We start from the raw sequence: 24,556 nt of genomic DNA, 5'->3' as shown, positions 1-24,556 counted from the left end.
CCGATGTGTCATAAAGACTATTGGGGGCAGAGGAATGACGACGCCCATTATATATTTAATGGCATTTATTGCGAGGTGATTGGTTGCCAGTGCACGAGAGGGGGCTCGAGGCTCAAGGCATTTCGTCGTCTTTCTACTCGTCCGGTGGTTGAGAAGTACCGCCTTTTGAGTCGTCTTCGCAAGGTGTCGGCCGATTAGTTGGTCGAGTAGAGTGATTAAGCAGTCGACTTAGCCATGTGTCGACATGTAACACTTTTCGAGATGTCAGCACGTAACACATTTCGAGTCGTCGACGCGTAACGCCTTTTGAGTCGTCCTCACAGGGTGTTGGTGTGTCGAGTCGACCGCATTGGGCCTTATGTTATCTTGAAGCGGTGACTCGATTACGCATAATTTGGGACACTTGTCCGCCATTGATTGGAGATTATCTTTCATCACTAAAATGGCTATAACAATTATCTAACAACACTTTGTGCAAGAAAATCTATTTATTGACACCCCACCCAGGCACCCACCCATCCATCCACACACCCTTCTCTATACTCTTAATAAAATGGGCTAAAGTCCTTGTCCCCAAAACAAAATACTATCTGATTCATTACAAATATCAGTTAGTATCAGGTAACCATCACCATAAATCAAAGACAACTCATTTACGTTCTCATAACTGAATTATTCATACACAATATTCTGAGACCACAGAAGACCACATAAAGCATGTGGTGGTTACAAATATGCAACCTTATCCGTGCAGTCGCTGACCTTGCAACTGAGCCAGCAAAATCAAGACGGAGCCACACATGATCCAATCTGGAATCTAGTTTAACAAAGTGATCGATGTCATGATTTGAAGGGTGAGAGCTGATGTACCGCATACCTACCTAAATCTTCTTCTCCGCACCTTCCACAGTGAGTCCGACCTCCTCCAACCATGAAGGTCTAGGAGCAGTGTTGCTAGACCAGCGATCACAAAGGCGATAAAAATAGTGTTACATATGATAGATTTCTTGTGCATGCAAAACAAATATGAGAATGTGACGGTGGACCTGTGAATATACAGTACGGAATAGGATAAAAATTGAGTGCATTAGTAAGAAGTTAGAGATTCCTCCTATCGAGGATAAAATGAGAGAGTGCCGGTTAATAAGTTGATTTGATCATGTGCAACGAAGCTTGCTCCATGGAAGTGATAAGATTATAGCTTGGATAAGGAAGACTACAGATAGGTCTAGAAGAACTTAGTTGGAAGCAGTTAAGAAGGATACTTCAACAGCTAACGGAGGAGATAACCCTCAACAAAACTGAATGAAAGGATATTATGATTCCTGTAGTTGATCCCAAAAATTAACATAGGGGCTTTTATGTTGTTGTTGTTGTTGTTGCACTGTAGTATATCTCACAGTTAATTAATTAATGGATCTGTGTGAGCTACTGCAACTCGAGCTGCAGAAAAATCAATCTAGTCCTTGTAGCCCAGGGTCGTTACCAGTCAATTCTGGGGCAGGCTTCAATGCCTATTTTCAGCCATACAGCATTGAATTTAAGGACCGGCTTGTTTTAAAGTAGGAGCATAACATCAATGGGATAAAATCTAGCCTCAAAAATTCTCAGCGTAATTTCTAAGGTTTTAAGTTCTCCCCTATGTATCAGGGCTTCTTGCCTCCGTAACGATGCAAGGAAAGCTTAAATTTTCTAAAAAAAAAATCATAATAATTTTGCCCTCTTTCTTGTTTTGACAACAAACGGTGGGGAAAGAAAGCACGTGTATCAGGAAATCTAAGGTCTCAGATTACATCCAAACTGACACAATAAAAGATGGATGGAAAAATAAATCAAAACCCTTAAACTGGGAATTACACTCCTTGTACTTGTTGCTCCCCCAATTATCCTGTACTTTTAATTGAAGCATGAAGTGCTGGTGAAGCCAAGTATTGCTGTCCACGACTTCTCAGTATTACAGGGGTTCATGAACCCCATTAATTGTAGCTGTCTTTTCCCTCAAATAAAAAGTCAAGGTCCAGAGATCCAATCAAAAGCCACAGTTCTTCAAGTTAAGTTCAAAGATGAGAAGTCTGGATAAAATTTACCAAGTCTTAAGACCGGTAACAGACTTTTCATGTGTCGTCGAAGGTTAGTCATGTGATGCTCCCTGTTTCACTTTGCTGTCAAAGGGGTACAGAATCTATCCACCACACAACTAGAAAGCAAAAACCCTGTCACATGGATTGCATTTACTGAGCTGATTCTGTTCATGAACCCCATAGAACACTTTTATCGCTATCTAGAAGCCTAGACTGCCTACTGATATCGAAAAGGTACCTATGATCCAATTAATTACTTTCGTCTTTCAGTAACTACTAACTGCATATTAACTTCGTAGGGTCGGGTTTCTGTGACCTGACAGCTTTGTCTTCACTTCCTTGCCATTCAAAAGTACCTGTGGGCTCAATTTCTGATTGAATCTTTCCCAGCACCATTGCAGCTATGCTAACAAAGTTTCTCATTCCTCTCCTTCTTATACAACTTGTATCTTCATCCAAGAATGATTTCATCTTCAAAGGATTTAATGCAACAAACTTGAGCCTCAATGGAGTAGCAGAGATAACCTCTGATGGCCTCGTGCAGCTAACCAATAACACCGCGAATGCCGTAGGCCGCGCCTTTTATCCCTTTCTACTTCCTTTCAAGAACTCAAAAGCTAAGTCTGCCTCATTCTCAACAACTTTTGTATTTGCAATAGTTCCAGAATACAAAGACATCAGTGGCCATGGGATGGTCTTTGCCATTTCTCCTGCCAAGCAGCCTTTAGGTTCAATCTCAGGCCCTTTCTTTGGCCTTTTCAATGATTCAAGCAATGGAAAGAAAACCAATCATATTGTAGCCATTGAGTTCGATACCTCTAGGGCTGTGGGCCTTGGAGATATCGATGCTAACCATGTCGGTATTGATATTAATGGAGTCCGCTCACTTAATGCATCTTCGCGAATGCCGTAGGCCGCGCCTTTTATCCCTTTCTACTTCCTTTCAAGAACTCAAAAGCTAAGTCTGCCTCATTCTCAACAACTTTTGTATTTGCAATAGTTCCACAATACAAAGACATCAGTGGCCATGGGATGGTTTTTGCCATTTCTCCTACCAAGCAGCCTTTAGGTTCAGCCTCGGGCCCTTTCTTTGGCCTTTTCAATGATTCAAACAGTGGAAAGGAAACCAATCATATTGTAGCCATTGAGTTCGATACCTCTAGGGCTGTGGGCCTTGGAGATATCGATGCTAACCATGTCGGTATTGATATTAATGGAGTCCGCTCACTTAATGCATCTTCAGTGGCCTATTTTGACAAGGAGAATAAGCCTAAGAGATTAAATCTGATTAGTGGAAATCCAATGCAAGTTTGGGTAGATTATGGTGCAAAAGATATGAAGCTTGATGTTAGAATAACTCCAATTGGTTTATCTAAACCAAAAATACCTCTGGTGTCATCGAAGGTTGATCTCTCCTCCATTTACTTGGATGATATGTATGCGGGTTTCTCTGCATCAACAGGAGATGGCACCGCATTTCATTATGTACTTGGATGGAGCTTTAGTTTGGATGGGAATGCCCAAGATCTTGATATATCAAAGCTCCCATCAGTTCCTCGTCAAGATACAACACAAAAGGGGCCGAACATTTTAACAGTTGTGTTGCCTTTAGTTGCAGTAATCCTCTTGCTCGTCACCATTGCTGTCAGTATTGTTATAGTGAGGAGGAGGAAGAAATTTGCGGAACTTCTTGAAGACTGGGAACTCGAGTATGGACCTCACCGGTTTACATACAAGGATTTGTTCAAGGCAACCAAAGGTTTCAAGGAAGAACACCTTCTTGGTGTCGGAGGTTTTGGTAGAGTTTATAAAGGCATTCTTCCTTCATCCAAGCTAGAAATAGCCGTGAAGAAAATCTCTCATGAATCGCAACAAGGTATGAAGGAATTTGTTGCAGAGATAGTGAGCATGGGAAGGCTAAGACATCGTAACTTAGTTCAGCTCCTTGGCTATTGTCGGCGTAAAGGAGAGCTCCTCTTGGTTTATGAGTTCATGCCTAATGGAAGCCTCGATAAATTCCTATTTGGAGGAAAGAAGAAAATGCTTGGTTGGAGCCAGAGATTTCAGATAATCAAAGGAGTAGCGTCTGGCCTTCTTTATCTTCATGAAGGGTGGGAACAGGTGGTAATTCACAGAGACATCAAAGCTGCAAATGTGCTTCTGGATCATGACTTGAATGGAAAACTGGGGGATTTTGGCCTAGCGAAGCTCTATGATCACGGGAGTAATCCTCAAACAACTCATATTGTAGGGACATTGGGTTATCTTGCACCGGAGCTTAGTAAAACCGGTAAGGCTACTATTAAGACTGATGCCTTTGCATATGGGGCATTTCTACTTGAAGTGGCTTGTGGAAGGAGGCCAATGGTTATGCGTGGAACAATGCCAAATTTAGTTGATTGGGTTCTAGAACTTTGGAAGAAAGGAATGATCCTAGAAGCAAGTGATCCAGATTTAGAAAGTGATTATGTAGTGAAGGAGATGGAGTTGGTGCTGAAATTGGGATTATTTTGTTCCCATCCTGACCCCGAGGCAAGGCCAACTATGAGACAAGTGATGCAGTTTTTAGAAGGTGATGCTCCCCTGCCAGTTATGCCTCTGGATTATCTAGCTGCTTCATCCTCAGCGTATGATGAATCTTTTGATGATTTCATCATGTCATATCCTTCAATATCGAGCCATACAGTATCAGGAAGCTCGTCATCACAAGTGTTTCGACAATAATGTAACTAGTGTTTCCAGTCTATGTTCCTATCCTTTATCTACCCAAGAGTACGATAATGTTTGCGCTATGTGTAAGTATTGAGAAATTTTATCAGCAGAATGCCTAGGAAAGCAGGGAAACAGTTTATGAAAAGCTTATACCACTTAACGATAGATAAAGATGTGTTCTAATTAGAGAGATTGCACATAGTTGAGAACTCAAATGACTTTCTCAAGAACACAGGCTACACAGTGTTAGCATACACTGGGGGATGTTTCACTAGTATTAACGCAAACAAGCGGCATTTTCAATCAAAAGATGGCTGTAAACTTATAAATTTATTGTTTCAACTTAAATTTTACATTCAGAAATCTACGAACTGACAAGGCCCTAAACTGACTCCAAAGTACTGTGTTAAGACTTGCTTTTTACACTCACCTCCTGCAAATTTAATGCCCTTCACATGAAATAGCCATTTTCTTTATGCTTCAATCTTGAAATTTCAGGCAAACGAAGTGTCATCATGGCTATCTTCCTCCTCTTTGATGTCATCATCCTCCTCTGCATCTTGACCAGCTCGTTGGTGTGAACGTGAGCATCAATTACTCGTGGGGGCCACCCACGTGATGTTTTTGCGTGAATTGATGGAGCCGGACGTTTTTTATTTCATCTTCGCATGAGTACACGAAGCCAAGCCGGCCCACCCGAATAATCACAAGGATATATATATTCCTAGGTTTCTTTCGGGAACAGTGAGCGAAGGAGGGGTTTGATTTTTTTTCGGCTTTTGTGCGGCTGGAGAAAAAGCAGAGCAAGGCTGGGAAAAGCAATTGGAGCACAGAGCTTTTGTTTGTTGTTTTTTGAGAGAGATATTTGTGAGGGATTTGAGAGTTTGTGTGAGGGTTTTATTTGTGAGATTCTTTTGTAAACACTAATTGTATTCTCTCCCTCTATTAGTAGATCTCCCCCCTCCTTGCCCCGTGGACGTAGGCAATTTGCCGAACCACGTTAAAATTGGTTGTACTGCTTTTGTGTGATTTGTAATAGCTTTTAGGGTCCCTCGACAGGTCAGTCCTAGAACTGATGAGAGGAAGAGCCGATATCTCACTTGGTTGAGATATCCGCTTCAGATTCTTGTCTCCTTGGTGAGACGGGAATTCTTATTGCGATCTGACTCTCTTGTTGTGCTGCCGAAGTGCTGCCGAAATTTCCGCTGCGCACAACAAGTGGTATCAGAGCCCAGATTCCAGATCTAGGGTTTGGTTGGAGGAGTAGATTCTTGTGTGAAGCTTGGTTCTTGGAGTTCTAGGCTTCGGTGGAGATAGCATTGGGAGTTACCGTTGGAGATTTCGCTTTCCTCGTGTGGATAGGAGATCTATTTGGAATCCGATCTAGGGTTCAGTTGGGTGGTTCCTAATTCTATCAAATTTGTTCTTTCTCTACAATTTGGAGTTAGTTCGCAATGGGAGAAGAAGGTGAAAGCAGCAAATCGATGGCGAGTACAATACAAGTTGGTTTTCAGAACACTAAAATTAGTGTGGTGAAATATGACGGCAAAATCAACTTTGGTTTGTGGATGAGCGACGTACAGGATGCGCTCAATGCTCAGAATTTGGAAGAGACCATCATGGTCCATGAGAGGCCACCTAAATATGAAGAGACAGTATGGGAGAAGATGAATAGGAACTCTTGTGGGGTGATCATGTCCTGTTTGGAACAGGAGCTGAAATATGATGTGATTGGGGTGACGTCTGCAATGAAGATGTGGGAAATTCTCAACAACAAGTATCTCACAAAGAGTGTTGAGAACAGGTTGCACTTGCTGCGAAGACTCTTCAGATTTCAGATGTCCAGAGGCACCTCGCTAGCAGCTCATGTGAACAACTATACGAAGTTGTTGTCGGACTTGGCGAATGTTGATGAGAAGATATCGGATGAGTACAAGGCGATTATTTTGTTGGGCTCCTTACCGGATGAGGAGTATGATACCTTCGTGCTCACTTTGTTGAACGGGAGATCTTCTATCAGCTATAGTGAAGTGACTAACGCTTTGACGAACTACGATTTGAGGAGGAAGGATAAGGAGACTTCCCGCGCTAGTACTTCAGGAGAGGCCTTGTCGACGAGAGGTAGAAGCCCATATCCGAAAGGTGGTAATAGAGGAAGGTCAAAGTCTAGAGGCCGCCACCAATTAACAAAGAACCAATGTACATTCTGCAAGGAGCAGGGACATTGGAAGAGAGACTGCCCGAAGCTCAAGGAGAAGGAGAATGGCAAGAAAAAGGGCCCGAAGGCCAATGAGGTGAACATTGCGAAAGGCGATGATTCCGATGATTCGTGCTTTTCTCTACTGATTACTCCGGAGGTGAACCATGTGGATGCATCAGATTGGATGCTTGATTCCGGCGCTACCTTTCATGTGACCCCTAGGCGAGACTGGTTTGCATCTTTTGAGAAAGTCGACGGGGGCGTTGTTGTCATGGGAAATGATCAATCCTGTGGCGTTTGTGGGATAGGTACCGTACGGATTAGGATGCACGATGGAGTAGTCCGTGAGTTGAAGGAGGTGAGATTTGTTCCTCAACTGAAGAAAAATCTTATCTCAGTTGGAGCTTTGGAGGCGAAGGGATTCAAGGTGACTTTCGAAAACGCTGTAGCGAAGGTTACTAAGGGATCATTGGTGGTGATGAGGGGAGTCCGCAATCGGAATTTGTATTATCTGAAGGGAAGCACCGAGATTGGCCAGGTTGCTTCGGCTATTTCAGAAGCGGACATGAGCAGACTTTGGCACTATAGATTGGGGCACACAGGTGAAAAGTCACTGCAGACATTGTGCAAGCAGGGGCTATTGAAGGGAGCCAAGAGTGGGAAGATTGAGTTCTGTGAGCACTGTGTTCTTGGCAAGAAGACGAAGGTGAAGTTCGGGACTGCCATTCATCAGACGAGGGGCATCCTGGATTACGTGCACACAGACGTTTGGGGTCCCACCAAGACTGCATCACTTGGTGGTCGACATTGGTTCGTCACTTTTGTAGATGACTATTCTAGGCGTTGTTGGGTGTACACCATGACGAAGAAGAGTGAAGTCCTAGATTTGTTTGTGGAGTGGAAGAAGAGATTGGAACTGCAGACTGGGAGAAAGATCAAGACGTTGCGATCCGACAACGGTGGTGAGTATACTTCTGACCCCTTTCAGCAGCTATGTCGAGACGAGGGCATAGAGAGACACTTCACAGTTAGTCATACACCGCAGCAAAATGGGGTGGCAGAGAGGTTGAATCGGTCTTTACTGGAGAAGATCCGATGCTTATTGTCGCAGAGTGGTTTGGAGAAGATCTTTTGGGCTGAGGCACTTACATATGCGAGCCACCTCATTAATAGGCTGCCTTCATCTGCGATACCTCCTCTCTAGATCGCCGTCATATCCGTCTCCTTTGGACGACGTTGATGGATCTGCGCAGACACCGCCGTCTCCTTCCCCGGTCTCTCGTTCCACCTTCCGATCCGCCGCTCTCTTCCCCCGAGCTTTCTCCCGCCAGATCCGCCGCCGACTTCTGGACCTCGTGCGCCGGCGACGGAGCTAGTGAAGGCGAAGGGAAAGGCGACGAAGGCGGTGATAGAGAGGAACAGTCGCCAGTCGGAGAGTGTTTGGGCGGCGGTCTACAAGAAGAGGCAGGAGTCTAGGGTTAGCAGCAGTCTACAAGAAGAGGAACAGTGGCGGCGGCTCTGATACCATGTTGTGTTTGGGTGAAAATTAGGGTTACTTACTCTCATAGAGAGGTACCCTTTTTATAGAAATGCATTCTTACAGATAGGTCCTTACAATATTGACTAATTACTATCTAAATAACTCAACACAGCCAAATAAAATAAATCACCTGTCTTTTTTGGAGAAAAACTAAGGGTAATTGTATATCTTTAAATATAAAAGAAAAGTATGTAGGAAAATATGGAAAGGGGAAAGAGCATAAACTATTATGTGGCTTAGCTTTACGCACAACAACACAAATAGGTACAACTTTAGTGCAGGGAAAGTTAAATACGGAAAACAATGAAAATGAACTGCTTATTATCAAGTTGTGTCGACAATATTCGTTAACAGTTTTAATATGAGAGATGCAACATGAAATATTATGATGCAATACTTTATAGTGCCATGTACTGTTATGCATATTATAAACTGGCCGACGCGGTTTTCCTCCAAAAAAGTTGGTTGACATGGTTATAACTGGGTTTAGGTTTGACATGTGAGTCAATCTAGCTAAGCCAGACTATAAATGATGTATGGTTTCAGCTGTAGCCAATTCCTTATCATAGGACATGATAATTATGTCAAATGCTCACTAGGGCTGTAATTCTTAATCAATAGCGCTGTAATTCTTACTCAAAGATCAACCGAGCTAGAATTTCATGGGTAGTGATCTTTAAAATTGTGTACGCTTGGGGCCAAAGCAGAGATGCTCGGCGAACTGTGGAGAGAATGTAAATGAGGCTTCCAATTCTGGAAGAAAGGTAGAACTCTAAAACTCATACGAGAGGGTTTTACTTATGTATACGTAAACAAAAATCAGGCTTTAATCTATTTCTTGACCTGAGTCTTATTTATTTGTGTACTTTACTCACTTGGTAGGATGCCAAGGGCCTGTCAATGGCTGGGTTTATCAGCTGGTTTATATGGCGCTCAGCTTATCTGACTCGAGTAGTTAGCTGGAGGAACAGGTTTTATGTAGCTGTTAACTGGGCTACCACCATTGTGTTCGGCCGTGATAACTCCAGGATTGGGTAAATATATCAATGATGTCGCCAGATACTTGTTGAAGAAAGGATACAGTTGATGCTAATAATATACTTCCAATGAGTTGAATATCGTTTGGATAACATCAGCTCCATTTAAACGATTCACATGTTCCATTACAGTTATCTTTAGTTTCAATTTTGATATCAAATGTTGAGAGGCCATCTCTCCAGTTTTGACTCGATGTTGTTGTATTCAGTTGTATTTCTACAGAACGAAGGTTTCTTTCGTGAGAATTTTGATGTCTCTTGGTTGTATTTTGTACTAGCTCTTGAGTAGACTGTTTTTTTTTTTTTTTGTATCAGTCTGCAGAAGAATAGTCGGAGGTTATTTTCTATCTTCTCTACAATTGGTAAGCTGCTGTGAACGTGAGCATAATTGTGAACGTGAGCATCAATTACTCGTGGGGGCCACCCACGTGATGTTTCTGCGTGAATTGATGGAGCCGGACGTTTTTTATTTCATCTTCGCATGAGTACACGAAGCCAAGCCGGCCCACCCGAATAATCACAAGGATATATATATTCCTAGGTTTCTTTCGGGAACAGTGAGCGAAGGAGGGGTTTGATTTTTTTTTCGGCTTTTGTGCGGCTGGAGAAAAAGCAGAGCAAGGCTGGGAAAAGCAATTGGAGCACAGAGCTTTTGTTTGTTGTTTTTTGAGAGAGATATTTGTGAGGGATTTGAGAGTTTGTGTGAGGGTTTTATTTGTGAGATTCTTTTGTAAACCCTAATTGTATTCTCTCCCTCTATTAGTAGATCTCCCCCCTCCTTGCCCCGTGGACGTAGGCAATTTGCCGAACCACGTTAAAATTGGTTGTACTGCTTTTGTGTGATTTGTAATAGCTTTTAGGGTCCCTCGACGCGCAGTCCTAGAGCTGACGAGAGGAAGAGCTAATATCCTACTTTGATAGGATATAGGCTTCAGATTCTTGTTTCCTTGGAGAAACAAGAATTCTTATTGCGACCTGACTCTCTTGTTGTGCTGCCGAAGTGCTGCCGAACTCATCATCAAGGCCTGACAATGTACATGTAACTTAGTCAACACTCTGCATGAAAACTGTCAAAACCTAAAACCTCAAGATAGAAGGGAGACATAATACCCAAGATAAAGGTCTCAACACCCTCATCATATTGTGAAGCTACTCCATTAGTTGCAGGTGGGTCAAGTACCATCCAACTGGAGCCTTCATCTGCTGAGAACATCTCGTTTTTCTCCACAGTCCAGTCATCGACAATGTCAATGTTATCAACAGAGATAGGATCAAATGGTTTGCTCTTCAATAGTTGCCTGTCAAATACAATGATAAGGGTATAATTTTGAGTTCAGTGATCAATATAATATTTTGAAATTAAGCAACTTGCTTACCTTTGTTGCAACCGCAAGTTATAGCGCACAAATATGAGGTCACTGAGGCGTTGATGTTCCATACAGTTCATCCTTTGGTTGTGAATTTGCTCAAAAGGAATGTGATTCCGTCCACAAACCCTTGCACTGCATGCTTGACTAAGAATTCGTATTGCCAAACGTGTCAGATTCGGGCAAGCCCCTCCATAAGTAGACCACCATTCAGCTAAAATAAGTTTCGAACAAAGAAAGTAAATTTTAGAAAAATAGACAAACAAAATGAAGAACATCAATATTCATCTACCTAAATATTACCAGGAAGCAAAGTATGCCTTGCCCTGACAGCCATCTTTCTTCCAAAATCCCCAGCTGCACTCTTATACAAGTGCAATTCCTTTTGTATTTTATCTTGGATTTTTACCTCCGGGACTAATCTTTCAATACAATCAAGCATTCCTGATGAGATTTCATTAGACACTTCTCCTTGGATGCTGTAGAAAAACCGAGGATTAAGAAAGAAAGCTGCTGAATGTAGAGGACGCGGCAATTGTCTATCCCATCTCCAATCAATAATTTCCCAGTAAGGTGTGTAGTCTTGCTTCTTCACTAGTTCTTTCTTTATCGCTTCTTTCACTTGAGTCATGCCCACATGAATGTAGCCCATTGCCGGCCTACTACTACTATCAACTAACTTCAGAACTTGTACCAGTGGTTCTGTAATTCTTACAATTGCAGCACAGGAAGGCCAAAATAATAAACTATTAATAAGGTTAGTAATCGCAATCCCTAATGGCTTCTTAGAATATGGGCATTCCATCCACTCCTCTGAAGCAACCATGGCTCTCAACTCTTCTTTCAAGCTAATCATGCTCTTCAGTGTGAGAAAGTTCATTGCTGATCGAGCCTCACAAGGAAGTAACAAATCTCTCCCATTTGTGTACTTCTTCATCATATTCAAAACTACCCCATGGTTGTAAATAAAAGAGGTAATAGATTTTGCATTTTCAATAACTTCAGCTATTGCCTCCAGCTTTCCAATATCCTCCAACATACCATCTATACACTGAGAAGCACATGGTGTCCAAAACAAAGTTGAAAAGGCATCACTCAGCCTTTTCCCTGCAATGACATGACTCTCGGTGTTGTTGGTAATTACTTGAACAACATTTTTCACTCCGACTTCTTCAACCACATGCTTAAGCAACTCATAGAGTGTATCAGCTGAATTAACAATATGAGATGCATCAACCGATTTCAAAAACATTGTCCCTTCAGGACAATACACCAGAAAATTTATCAAAGTCTTTCCATTATCCGTGGTCCATTCATCAGCCAATATAGAACACCCTGTCCTACTCCATGTAGCTCTATACCTTTCCAATGTGCCATTCACCTCCTCAATCATTCTCTTCAAGAAATAGCCATTGGCATCATGATACGAAGGCTTCTGAAGTCCTCCAACTGCTGCAATAGCATCAATCATCGGTTGAAAATACTTCGAATTCAATATATCTAAAGGTGCTCCACTCTCATACAAACACCTGAAAATTGCCATATAGGCTTGATCCTTATCTACCGGCACCCCAGAATAAGACTTACCGAAATTAGCATCAAACCCACATGGAGAGAGGAGTTGAGCAGAAGGAAGAGCCAAAGGAGGAGGAGAATGCCTTTTCCTCTTCCTCCCTCTCTCGGGGGGTTTAACCAAAGCATCCTCTTTCACCTCAGCCTGAACTGTGTCAAACACATCATATACTTGGAGTTGACCCAACTGACCATCGACTTCACCTGAGTCCAGTTGATTTGGATTGAGCCTCCTGACTTCTTCAACTAGCTTCATTTTTCTCTTCTTTCTGACTGCAGATCCATCTAAGCTCTGCTGCATTGCTTGTTGGACCTCAATTGGGACCTTCGGGCAGCAAGAGGCGTTTCCTTTGTGGCGAGCGAGGTGTTCTTTGATGCGATGAATGCCTCCGCCCAGGAATTTCTTCTGACAGTACATGCATTTGAGCATGGTCCGGCCACCAGCACGGATCATGAGGCAGTGTTTCCATGCTGGGTCATGCTTTTGAGTACCAATTGGAAGTACAATCTCCGATGATGACGCCATTGGCGATTCAAATATCTGCTAGATTGTGTAGGTCCTACAGGGGAGAGGCGGGTGTTAAGGGTTTAGCACACAAATTGCGTTCAGATTCTCAATACAGACAAATGGATGCCTAAAAAAAATAAAGGGATATGAAAATGTTCATAACTATATGCAAACTACATATACGTGTTGCAAGCAGATAATGCAAGGGACCCAGGGATATTTTTAGAGTGAAAGATTTCTCTGTACAGAAAAAAAAATATCATCACTTTGAAGTTATCACAACAAATATCATAGATTCTCAACATGTATTCACTAACAAAGTTATGTGAAGAAAATAAATAAATGTATTCACTGACGGAGTACTTAAATTTAGAATTTCAAAATTGCGTGTGAAATATGCTTTCCGCCTCCATTTCGAAGAAAAAAAACTTAACTACCAATTAGAAAAACAAAGTCATAAGTTCAATCTCTCATTATTGTAATTAAAATTAGAATCTTTATTCAAATAAAATAGTTAAATGTTCAATTTCTCGCAACTCGAAATAAAAGCGATCACTGATGTTGTACATAAATCAAATATTTAACTTTCAATTGAATGTAATCCGTTGGAATTCAATCTTTTCCAACAACAAATTAATGTAATCATTAATATTGTACTTAAATTTATTAATTAAAAAAAATCAAGGGAGAAAACGTTATCCTCCCTCCACTTCAAACAAAAGTTCCAACTCGGGAAAAATTGCAAAATAGACCGTTTTTGCTAATTATTTAGCAAAATAGACCGTTTTGCTAAATAATTAGCAAAATAGACATCTTTTTTGCCAACATGTCAAAAAGAGATCTATTTTACAAAACAGCTCAGAAAACATACGGGACTAGTAGTCCCGTATGTTCTAATCACGGATTATTGAAATTTTCTACTCAGAAAACATACGGGACTACTAGTCCCGTATGTTTTCTGAGACTAATCCGTGATTAGTTAGCTCTAAACATACAGGACTAGTAGTCCCGCATGTTTTCTGAGCCTTGTTTTTCAAAACCGACCTCTTTTTTCAAAAGAGGTCTATTTTGCTAATTATTTTTCAAAGTGGTTTATTTCACTATATATTTCATAAAAATGGTCTATTTTGCAAATTTTCCCTTCCAACTTCCAATTGACGAAATAAAGCTGGTTGGTTGAAGCTTTCCTATTTCTAATCAAAACCAGAATCTTATATAAAATAGAATGGTTAAAAGCTCAATTGGTTGAAGCTTTCCTATTTCTAATCAAAACCAGAATCTTATATAAAATAGAATGGTTAAAAGCTCAAATTCTCACAAAAAAAAAAATTTACAATTTCATTCGGGTTTAAATTTTACAGACCCGAACCCGACCCGTTTTCAGTTACCTGAACTCAAAATAAGGAAGCGAACTTTACCCGGTTTTTTCCCCCAGAAACGCGACGCGTCTCCCCCCACCCTCCTCTGATTTTTTTCCCCCGAAACCAAAAAAAAAAATGCGGTTCGGTTTAGTATTTATAGATAGGGCGAGGATCGAGGGGTCTGACCGGCTAAACCGGTGAGCTAGAGGACCAGATTCACTGGACGAGGACCCAGCCAACTGGCTATAGCCGGTCAACTTGGGGGTTGGACCGGTTCTGTGGATGGAGGACCGGGGGAAGCGGTTGCCGTCCGCTCCGGCTCAGATCGGCCGCCGGTTCCCTCTTTCGTCAACCCTTCGATCGATTACGAAAGTTTTATTTTTTAAAATTCCCTTCGCGTTTTTCCTTGTTTTGAGGTCGATTTGGCTCGATTGAGGGAAATTATTCGAGCAGCGGTCGAGAGCGCCGATCACAGGTTAAATTTCTCTCCCTTTTGTTGGATTTTTTCGGCTGTTGAATTTCTCGTTTGATTGAGTGGAGTGCGTGATGAAACCCTAGAAAATCCAACAAAAAACGTTAAATTTCTCGTTTGATTGGTTTATTTATGCTTCTTGAACTGGATTCGGCTGTTGAATTAGGGTTTGGTTGAGTGGAGTGCGTGATGAAACCCTAGAATTTCGCTCCTTTTCCGGCTACATATTTGAAATTAAGTAGAAAATCGACTGGGAACTCGGGGCATGCCTCGTGATTTTTGTTGGTAATAGAAATTTATCAAAGTGATTACAGATGTTTACACAAATTTTCATCTCACGTGTTGTTCATAGACTGCTAAACGATATGCTTTCAATTAAATTAGAGAGGGACATTGTATGGGCTCGCATTGCTTACATTTGAACAGTAGGGTTGAGAGGGAAATGATGTTAAATGGAAAAATGGTGAACAATCATCGGAGAACAATCATCGGGCAGACTGCCAAGATTTCATACCTTTTCTTCCTCCTGTTTTAGCTTTTATGATCTACTGGTCTGCGTAAAATGATGTTTCTCGTTAAATCTTCTATCGCGTATATCATTTTGTCTATTGCGAAATTGACCTATGGCCGTCTATGAAGCACGGACACGGCGACACAGACACGACACGGACACGGCAAAACCCAAAAAAAAATAGGACACGGCAACACGGCTTGATTTTTTTAATATTATTATTATATATAGATAAATTTATAAAATTCAAACATCAAACTAGTATATTGCATCACTAACAAATATATTGCTACATTTTATTTTCCTTCTTTACAGGTTACAAATGGCGAATCAAGTTTCAAGTTTCAACTAGCTCAAATAGCAAGAATCAATTTGTTTCATAGTGTCAATGAGACTACTGAAAATAAAAATCAATTTGTAGGTTGTTACTCATAGTCGTTTCATAACTGCTTTGTAGGTTGTTACTCATAGTCTATCATAGACCTTTTTTTATCATCCCCTTGTTGATAATTGCGGATAACTGAATCTGTAGTAAAATGTCAGCATTTATGTTTGGAGTGACATTAGAAGCTTAGAAACACTACTTCCCTGTCGATCATTATGAAATAGCTGCATCTACATTACAATGTGACCTAGAGAAATTCACATTCATGCATAATATAGAAAATTTATGAAGTAAGATTGTAGTGCGGTTTTCTGCCTAATTTTTGTTGCATATTAGTTTCTCTGATTAAGCAGCTGAAACCACATTGATTTTGAGTTGTAATGGGTTTGACCATCATCGCCTAAGTGAGTTGTAAGACTTGATTACCTGCATGAGAATTTGTAAGTTTTAGATGCTGGGAGCCATTGACAGACTTGTGCAAATCTTCATGAGGCTTAATTCGGCTGTTTGTGGAGATTGAAACCATTTATAGACTTTTAGAGGCTGAAAATGTTAAAGATGCTCCATGAGTATATGCAGAGGTTAGGATCGAAGCTCCGTGACTTTCTTCGAATGCTATACTGGTATAGACTAGTGGTGAATCCAGGATTTTGTCCCGGTGGTTTCCATGTCACTCAGTGGTGTCCTTTCCTAATTCTAGCTATGTCGTGAGTAGTAAATACAAGTAAGAGTAGTAGGCAATTCGGTTGTGTCATCTAATACCATTGTACACTATATAGATGTGCTGCTGGGATAAGACCCTACGTGTTCATAGTTGCCAAAGCTTGATGATAATCTTTAGAAGCTAAGATTGAGACTCCATCCGTCAATGTAGACGTTCGCATTGAGGTTCCTCCAGTGCTTTTAGGGGGCGTGATGCTCCTTAGAAGCCAAGAAATTACCAATCGCTTATATCAATAGAGAATAACTTTCTCTGCCTTCTTAGGGGTGCAAAACCTGCAGATATAAATTGATAACTCTATAATATGAACAATTTAAAGTTAAACGATCTGCTTGGTTTAATAATCAGCTCAAGAATCTGTCACAGTAACCTTTAGAGCCAAAGACACCCACCCACATAGTAACTCCTGCAGGTCCTCTAATTATACGAAGCATAGAGAAGCATCATTTACATGTGTAAAGGAAAAGCCACAGCCATCCGTTGTTTGAATAACCCATAGCTTCAATGGATAAAATCTATGTATATGCCCCCTTTAAGTTCTTTCAGTTTTAATTGTCCCAAAGTACAAAAGTGACAATCAAAACTGAAGCAAGGTATATGAAACTGGGCCCAGATCATAAACAAAGAAATATGCACCCTGTTCCCTAATCCTCTATTGAAGCAGTTACTTCTTCACGCTAACGTAATCAAAGAAACTCCACTCCCACTCTCTTCCCTCAGTTTCTCCGACTCCCCAAAACTAACTCCCTAATCTCAACAAATCTCATCCGCAATGTTGATGATTTCTAAATCCCATGTCTTCTTCGTCTCCCTCTTCATCCACATTTCAGTATCATGTAAGTCTAAACAAAACATTTGTAACTCTTGTACGATCTTTTAAGAGTACCAACGCCGATAGATGTTATGATCCCTTCACTATTTAACCATTATTAGAGGTGTGATTGAGATTCAACCCCCCAGGTAAAGTGATCAGAACATCTCACACACGTGCAGGATGTTCTAAGAGAGTTCACTTACATGAACAATGTTCTAAAGTACAAATCCTCTTAAAATTCTGCATGCGAGCGAGATGTCCTAATCCCTTTAGAATGACTAACCTCGGTATTCTAACAATAACCTTACTAACTACTACAATATTTTGGATGTGCAGGTGCACCACCCAGTACACTGTAAACAACCAGATGGTTAATGCCACTCTCATGAACATTGCCGATAACCCAACCAATGTCCAGCTCCCTGGAATGTACAACAAACAAGAGAACGCTCGTGTCCCGATTATTGTTACAGGAAACGATTTCTCCACTCTCTACGCTCCTCTCATTTGTGATGGACGTATGGAGAAGTTCTACTGGACTCCGACAAGAGAGGAAAGGATTTGTGTCTGCACTGGTATCTTTAGGGCTGACAATATTCCTGACGAAGACATTGTCAAACTGGTTGATACATTCCCAGGACAGTCTATTGGTGAGCCCCTATATAATACATGTTTTATTTTAAAACGCTCGTTATACACTTTTTTGGACGCACATTTCTTGAACTTGAGCTATACTTATTTACTTATATGGTATGCTTGAAATATCTATCTATTTAGTTTCATGATACGTCAATGACCACATTGGAAATGCTTTCTTTCACAAAATCAGAAAAAAATGTATGTAGATAAAAAAAATCAGTACCTATGTAACATTATATATGTTTTATATTATTTACCGTCATAAATACGTTGGCTAGTGTATCACTGGTGTTGGCTAGTGTATCACTGATGAGACACACATCCAGAAAACTATAGTCCGGGTCATAACTAGCAAGTCTTGGTTTGTGCCGTGTAAACAACATACCAGCCAACATCATGGAGGAACCCAACAGCCCCGTCACCAATGTATATTATGCTTCTGATGATCTGACATTGTATACTCTGCTTGTAGGTTTCTTCGGTGCCCTCAGGGCTAGGGTTTACAATGACGAAGTAGGAAATGGGTTTCTGACATTGGAGTTGAAAAGGTCGGTAAGAGGCTTGTTAACTCGCTTGAAGGCCCATCTACCTTCGAACAGCCTAAAATGACCCTGCAGAAGCTGTTGCAGTATGGTAACGTGCTGGTGCAGGAACAGGAGAATGTGAAGAGGGTGCAGCTTGCTGACAAGTACATGAGCGAGGCTGCACTTGGAGAGGCCAATGATGATGCAATGAAGACTAGAATACGGTTAGCACTTTCCTTTGAGGTTTAACTCCGAAATCTGTCAGATTAAGATACTGAGAATACAGGGCAAGCAGTTTTAAATTTCGTCAATATATTTGAATGCAGGGCAAGCAGCTCAGCAAGTTAGGGTTCCTGTTCCTGAAGGTTGCACTGATCCATCTGCTGCAAACTAAGATCCGACAGCCAGGAGCGATGATGGAAGCTGCACATACAAGTTCTAAGGCTGCTGTCTAGTGTTATAGTTAGGTTGATGGGAGGTATATTTTTCTGCTGCAAGGGGGGGATTTCTATATGCATCTGCTTGTGTCTAAACCTTGAATTGTCTCCTTTTATATTTTCTCTCTGTCATGAATTGTGAACTCTATTAAACATGTTTGTGTCAAATAAACATGTCATTGAGGCTTTGTCTACACACTGTGGAGAATTTTCTCCTCCTTTTATATTTTCTCTCTGTCATGAATTGTGAACTCTATTAAACATGTTTGTGTCAAATAAACATAGTCATTGAGGCTTTGTCTACACATTGTGGAGAATTTTCTCCTTTTATATTTTCTCTCTGTCATGAATTGTGAACTCTATTAAACATGTTTGTGTCAAATAAACATAGTTATTGAGGCTTTATATACACATTTTGGAGAAGAATGTTTTATTTTTTAATCCTCACTGCTTCCGATATAGAACCAAATAAAAGAAAGTCGATCCTAAAAATTTGGAACGAAGGTTTTGTTATTGTTGAGGTTATGATAGGGATTATCATTACAAAAATACTATCAAGATTTCTTCATGAGAAATAACTTGGCGATAACCCAAGATCTTGTTTAAAAATTCAATGTAATAACATGTTATCTACTTAAATTTTAAGAAGACTTGGAGTATAGATATAACGAGCATATGCTCCTGCACAATGGACAAACAATCAAAAGATAATAACTATTAAGTACATGGTATTGTTAAACATCATTATTGTTGATGTCTGATATCAAATAGTCAAATGAGAGGAGCGATTAAATTAACGGAGCTCCTCTAACCCTCCGAATGTCTGGTTCTGGAGTAAGCTGTTCTTCCCTGTACAAACAACAAATTGTAAGAGGGCATAGTTGAGTTACCCGGTTGTTCCTCCGACGATCAAGTCAGTGATTTGCTTGAGTGGAGAAGTAAAATAAAATGCAGTAATTCTTAAGCACAGTGGATAAATGTAAAAATCTTACCTTATAATTGAAAATAGTATCCCTATTTATAGTGGTAGTAGAAGGGTAGGATGATAACTTTGGCTGAGTATGCGATGATGGCCACGCCAGCCTCTGCTTTACAGGTGTCGGCCGACGAGTAGATGAGAGATCACCTCGGTATTAAATACGACGTGATTGGGGGTGTGCGGTGTAGACGTGGTCCGATGTGTCATAAAGACTTTTGGGTGAAAGTGGAATGGTGACACTCATAATACATTTAATGGCATTTAGGGGGTGTTTGGCAATATGAAAGTGAATTTAAAATATGTAAGTTACTTTTTTTTGCAAATGACTTTTACATCCATGTCAGCACGCAAGTGTAATACAGTGTTTGTTTGAAAAATTAAATTATTATCGAAAGTGCAATGTGAAGATGATGTGGCAAAATAAGATTAATTAGAAAATATAATTAAAATTATTTAATTAAATTAGTTACCTTTTTGTCACTTTCATGTGACTTCACCACTTTTTTAGGGGAAGTCAAAATTACATTAAATCTTATGTGGTAACTTTCTTACATCTCACTTTCATAACCACTTACATGAAAACAAACACCTTAATTGTTAAATGAAAGTAACTTTCTCACTTTCATCTTTCACTTACATGCAAACAAACACCCCCTTATTGCGAGGTGATTGGTCGCCAGTGCACAGGAGGGGGCTCGAGGCTTAAGTCATTTCGTCGTCTTTCTACTCATCCGGTGGTCAAGACGTACCGCATTTTGAGTCGTCTTCGCAGGGTGTTGGCCGATTAGTCGGTCGAGTAGAATGATTAAGCAGTCGACTTAGCCAGGGGTCGTTACATAACGCCTTTCGAGATGTCAGCATGTAACACCTTTTGAGTCGTCGACACGCAACGCCTTTTGAGTCGTCCTCACAAGGTGTCGGCGCGTCGAGCCGACCAAATTGGGCCTTACATTGTCTTGAAGCGGTAGCTCGATTACGCATAATGTGGGACACTTGTCCACCACCACCATTGATTGGAGATTATCTTTCATCACTAAAATGGCTATAACAATTATCTAAAAGCACTTTGTGCAAGACAATCAATTTATTGACACCCCACCCTAGCACCCGCCCATCCGTCCACACGCCCTTCTCTATACTCTATAAATAAAATGGGCTAAAGTCCTTGTCCTCAAAACAAAATACCATCTGATTCATTACAGATATTAATTAGTATCAAATAACCATCACCATAAATCAGAAGACAAAGTACTATCTGATTCATTACAGATATCAGTTAGTATCAGATAACCATCACTATAAATCAAAGACAAATCATTTACGTTCTCATAACTGAATTATTCATACCCAATATCGTGGGACCACATAAAGCATGTGGTGGTTACAAATATGCAACTGAGCCAGCAAAATCAAGACGGAGCCGCAGACGAACCAATCTGGAATCTAATTTAACAAAGTGATCGAAGGCATGATTTGAAGGGCGAGAGCTGATGTGCCGCATATCTACCTAAATCTCCTTCTCCGCACCCTCCACAGTGAATCCGACCTCCTCCAACCATGAAGAAAGCGATAAAGAAAGCGGTGGACATGTGAATATACAGTACGAAATAGGATAAAAATGAGTGCATTAATAACAAGTTAGAGATTCTTCCTATTAAGGATAAAATGAGAGAGTGCTGGTTAATAAGTTGATTTGATCATGTGCAACAAAGCTTGCTCATGGAAGTGGTAAGATTATGGTTGGGATAAGGAAGTCCACAGATAGGTTTAGAAGAACTTAGTTGGAAGCAATTGAGAAAGATACTTCAATAGCTAGCAGAGGAGATTACCCTCAACAAAACTGAATGAAAGGATATTATGATTCATGTAGCTGATCTCAAAAATTAACATAGAGGCTTTTATGTTGTTGTTGTTGTTGTTGCACTGTAGTATATCTCACAGTTAATTAATTAATGCTGTCAAAAATTAAGAATATTAGTATAAATCCGAAAATAAAAGAGTTAGAAAATCAAGCCTGAATGAGAGCAGTCGTGATATCACTGCCCTAGAAGATTGAGGACCCGCCTATCGTCTTGGCGCAGTCGATCCTCTCTCCCGTAGCGGTAAAAACCCCGGTTCGGCTGACCTCTGTACTCAGGCGAGAGTCGCAGAGCTTCTGCTCAGATGAAGAACGTTGCCCAAAAGAAAAATAGTAACACATTAGTCGAAAATTTTAGAAGGAGAAAGCTCAGTTTTCAGGGGGAAGAAGAATTGCTTGGTGTTGTGTTTTTCGAACTGCATCCCATTTGAATTTATAGGGTTTACAAACCTATAGCCGTTGCTGGATCTACGCGCACGTTCTCCTCAATCGCGTAACCCCTGCACGATCTCCGCAGCCGTTGCATTGCCAAGTCAAAACTGTGTAAAACATGCAAAAATAAAAGCTTGAGAAGCAAAACCGCATGTGTGTGCAGTGCGGCGGGCGCGAGGCGTGCGCGTGCGTGCGGCGGCGTGGCGTGGCGTACGTGCGTGTGCTACGCATATCCCACAAAACCCAAAATACTATTCAAAGCCCAATAAGAGGTGAACCAATATAAACCACTTGAACTTCATATCAACTTTCAATGTGGGACTATTCACTATTCACAAAGGTAAAATTGCATTTTCATGAACAATACATCCAATAATCCCCCCTAAAAGGCAATATTGACTGAAAACTCAAAATCAATAAATAAATCAATAAATCACAAAAAGAATATAGGTTGGGCAACCTTTCGTATCGTGAATTCGGATGAGGTAGCTTCCGGCTTTGAACCTTGCCTTAGTGAGTTCATCGCCACCTGAGGAACATAATGGACTAGGTCTTGAATTAGGCTCCTTGAACCAGGTATTGACGAAAACACACACAATATGTCTTCATCTATTGAGCAAAATGGGTTGAGCGTTAAAGGCCATGCTCATAATAATCGACTCATGAGAGTTTTTAGGGGTTAGCCCAGCCCCCCTCCCCCCAATCGCGGCCATCACGATTCCTCTCACGTAGGTAAGTCCTCCAAAGGTACTACAGTTGGATATCATACCCTCCGCATTACACGTGTTGGACTTATTAAGAGTAAAACCCAGCCTAACCAGCTGTATCATAAGAGCATCGTCACCATAGAGAAGGAGTAGTAGCACATGCTACATAATGATATATGAAAATATCTGGGTTGATGCTCCACACGAGTGTCACTAGTCCAGCTTGTTTCTACCACATTGAACCTACATTGAGATAAAATCTCCAAATAAAGGTTGGGTTATCACTGTCAGTGACCTCATCTATGGACTTAACCTCATCTCCCTCGATGAATCCAGAACCACACTCTTGGATAATCCCATAGTTAAAGGGTCAGCAAGATTCTTCTCAGACTTTACAAAGTCCAAAAATCACAACTTTGTCTATCGGGCGTTGTACAAATTTATATCTTGTTTGTATATGTTTGTTAAGTTTTTTATTTGCATGCATTTGCTTTAGAAACTCTATGGTAGATCTAGAATCAAAATGAATGCAAATTGGAGGAGAAGGTTTAGGGACCAAAGGAAGTTCAGAGAGATCATCTTTTAACCATTTTGCTTCTATACAAGTGGTATCAAGAGCAATCAATTCAGACTTCATGGTGCTCCTGGCAATTACTGTTTGCTTACAGGATTTTCAGGATACAGCTGCACCATAAAAAAAAATACATATCCAGATATAGATTTTACACTATTAGAATCTGTGACCCAATTGGCATCACTATACCCTTCTATATCATCAGGGTACCCAGTGTAAGTCAAGCAATAGTCAACTGTGTCTTTCAGGTATTTGAATACTCTTTCTAAGGCAGACCGATGATCTTTGCTAGGGCTACTGGTATACCGGCTCAATCTCCCTACAACATAAGCTATATCAGGTCTGATCCTGTTGGATATGTAAAGGAGAGAGCCAATCAGCTGAGAATAATTCAGCTAGGAGACATGTTCACCTTCATTCTTTTTCAAGGATATAGAAGAATCATAATGTGTGGAAACATGTTTAGAGTTATGATAGTTGAATTTGATCAACATTTTCTCAATACTATGAGAAAGACTCAAAGATATTCCTCTAGTGTCTCTAGTGATTTTTATTCCAAGTATCATATTGGCAAGACCTAAGTCTTTCATGTCAAAGTTCTTGGAGAGATAATCCTTAACATTTAAAATTAATTCAAGAGTTATTCCAAAGATAAGGATATCATCAACATAGAGACAGAGGATGACATAGTCATCGTTTATCACCTTAGAATAAACACACTTGCCGTGTTCATTCACAGTGAAACCATATTGTGCAATAACTCTGTTAAATTTCTGGTGCCATTATTTAGGAGCTTGTTTAAGACCATACATATATTTAACAAGTTTGCAGACTTTGTTTTCCTGACCCTTGACAATGAAGCCTTCAGGTTAGTGCATATAGATATCTTCATCTAAATCACCATTCAAGAAAGCAGTCTTGACATCCATCTGATGTATGATCAGCTTATGGATAGCAACAAAGACTAATAATACTCGGATAGTTAAGATTCGGGCTACATGAGAATATGTATCAAAGTAATCAATGCTTTTTTGTTCAGTATAGCTTTTAGCTACTAATTTAGTTTTATATTTATCAATGGAGCCATCAGCTCTAAGTTTCTTCTTGAATATCCACTTACAACCA

The 24,556-nt window shown here is 40.5% G+C and overlaps 2 protein-coding genes and 1 pseudogene across 3 annotated transcripts; 2 read left to right on the top strand and 1 right to left on the bottom strand.

Moving 5' to 3' along the window:
• LOC109822352 (L-type lectin-domain containing receptor kinase IV.1-like) lies at nucleotides 1,722-5,526 on the top strand. Of its 2 annotated transcripts, none has more exons than XM_020388541.1 (2): nucleotides 1,722-2,653; nucleotides 2,995-5,526. In XM_020388541.1, exons 1-2 carry the CDS (start codon nucleotides 2,485-2,487, stop codon nucleotides 4,803-4,805), a joined length of 1,980 nt encoding a protein of 659 aa, XP_020244130.1. In that variant the 5' UTR covers nucleotides 1,722-2,484; the 3' UTR covers nucleotides 4,806-5,526. The 2 variants fall into 2 exon arrangements, with proteins under 2 accessions (XP_020244130.1, XP_020244129.1); XM_020388540.1 differs by having other exon boundaries at nucleotides 1,722-2,977; nucleotides 3,319-5,526.
• On the bottom strand, nucleotides 8,194-14,499 carry LOC109821953. The gene is made up of 6 exons (XM_020388107.1): nucleotides 14,436-14,499; nucleotides 11,241-13,069; nucleotides 10,947-11,151; nucleotides 10,681-10,868; nucleotides 10,567-10,595; nucleotides 8,194-8,445 (listed from the first exon to the last, which is right to left on the bottom strand). The coding sequence occupies exons 2-6, from the start codon at nucleotides 13,033-13,035 to the stop codon at nucleotides 8,194-8,196; spliced, it is 2,469 nt and encodes an 822-aa protein (XP_020243696.1). The 5' UTR covers nucleotides 13,036-13,069; nucleotides 14,436-14,499.
• Nucleotides 14,562-19,184, top strand: LOC109822354 (annotated as a pseudogene).

The sequence above is a fragment of the Asparagus officinalis genome, chromosome 8 (genome assembly GCF_001876935.1).
Source record: "Asparagus officinalis chromosome 8, Aspof.V1, whole genome shotgun sequence".
NCBI classification, from domain to species: Eukaryota; Viridiplantae; Streptophyta; class Magnoliopsida; order Asparagales; family Asparagaceae; genus Asparagus; species Asparagus officinalis.
The sequence above is the reverse complement of the archived record's forward strand: the minus strand, read 5'-3'. Positions and strand labels throughout refer to the sequence as shown.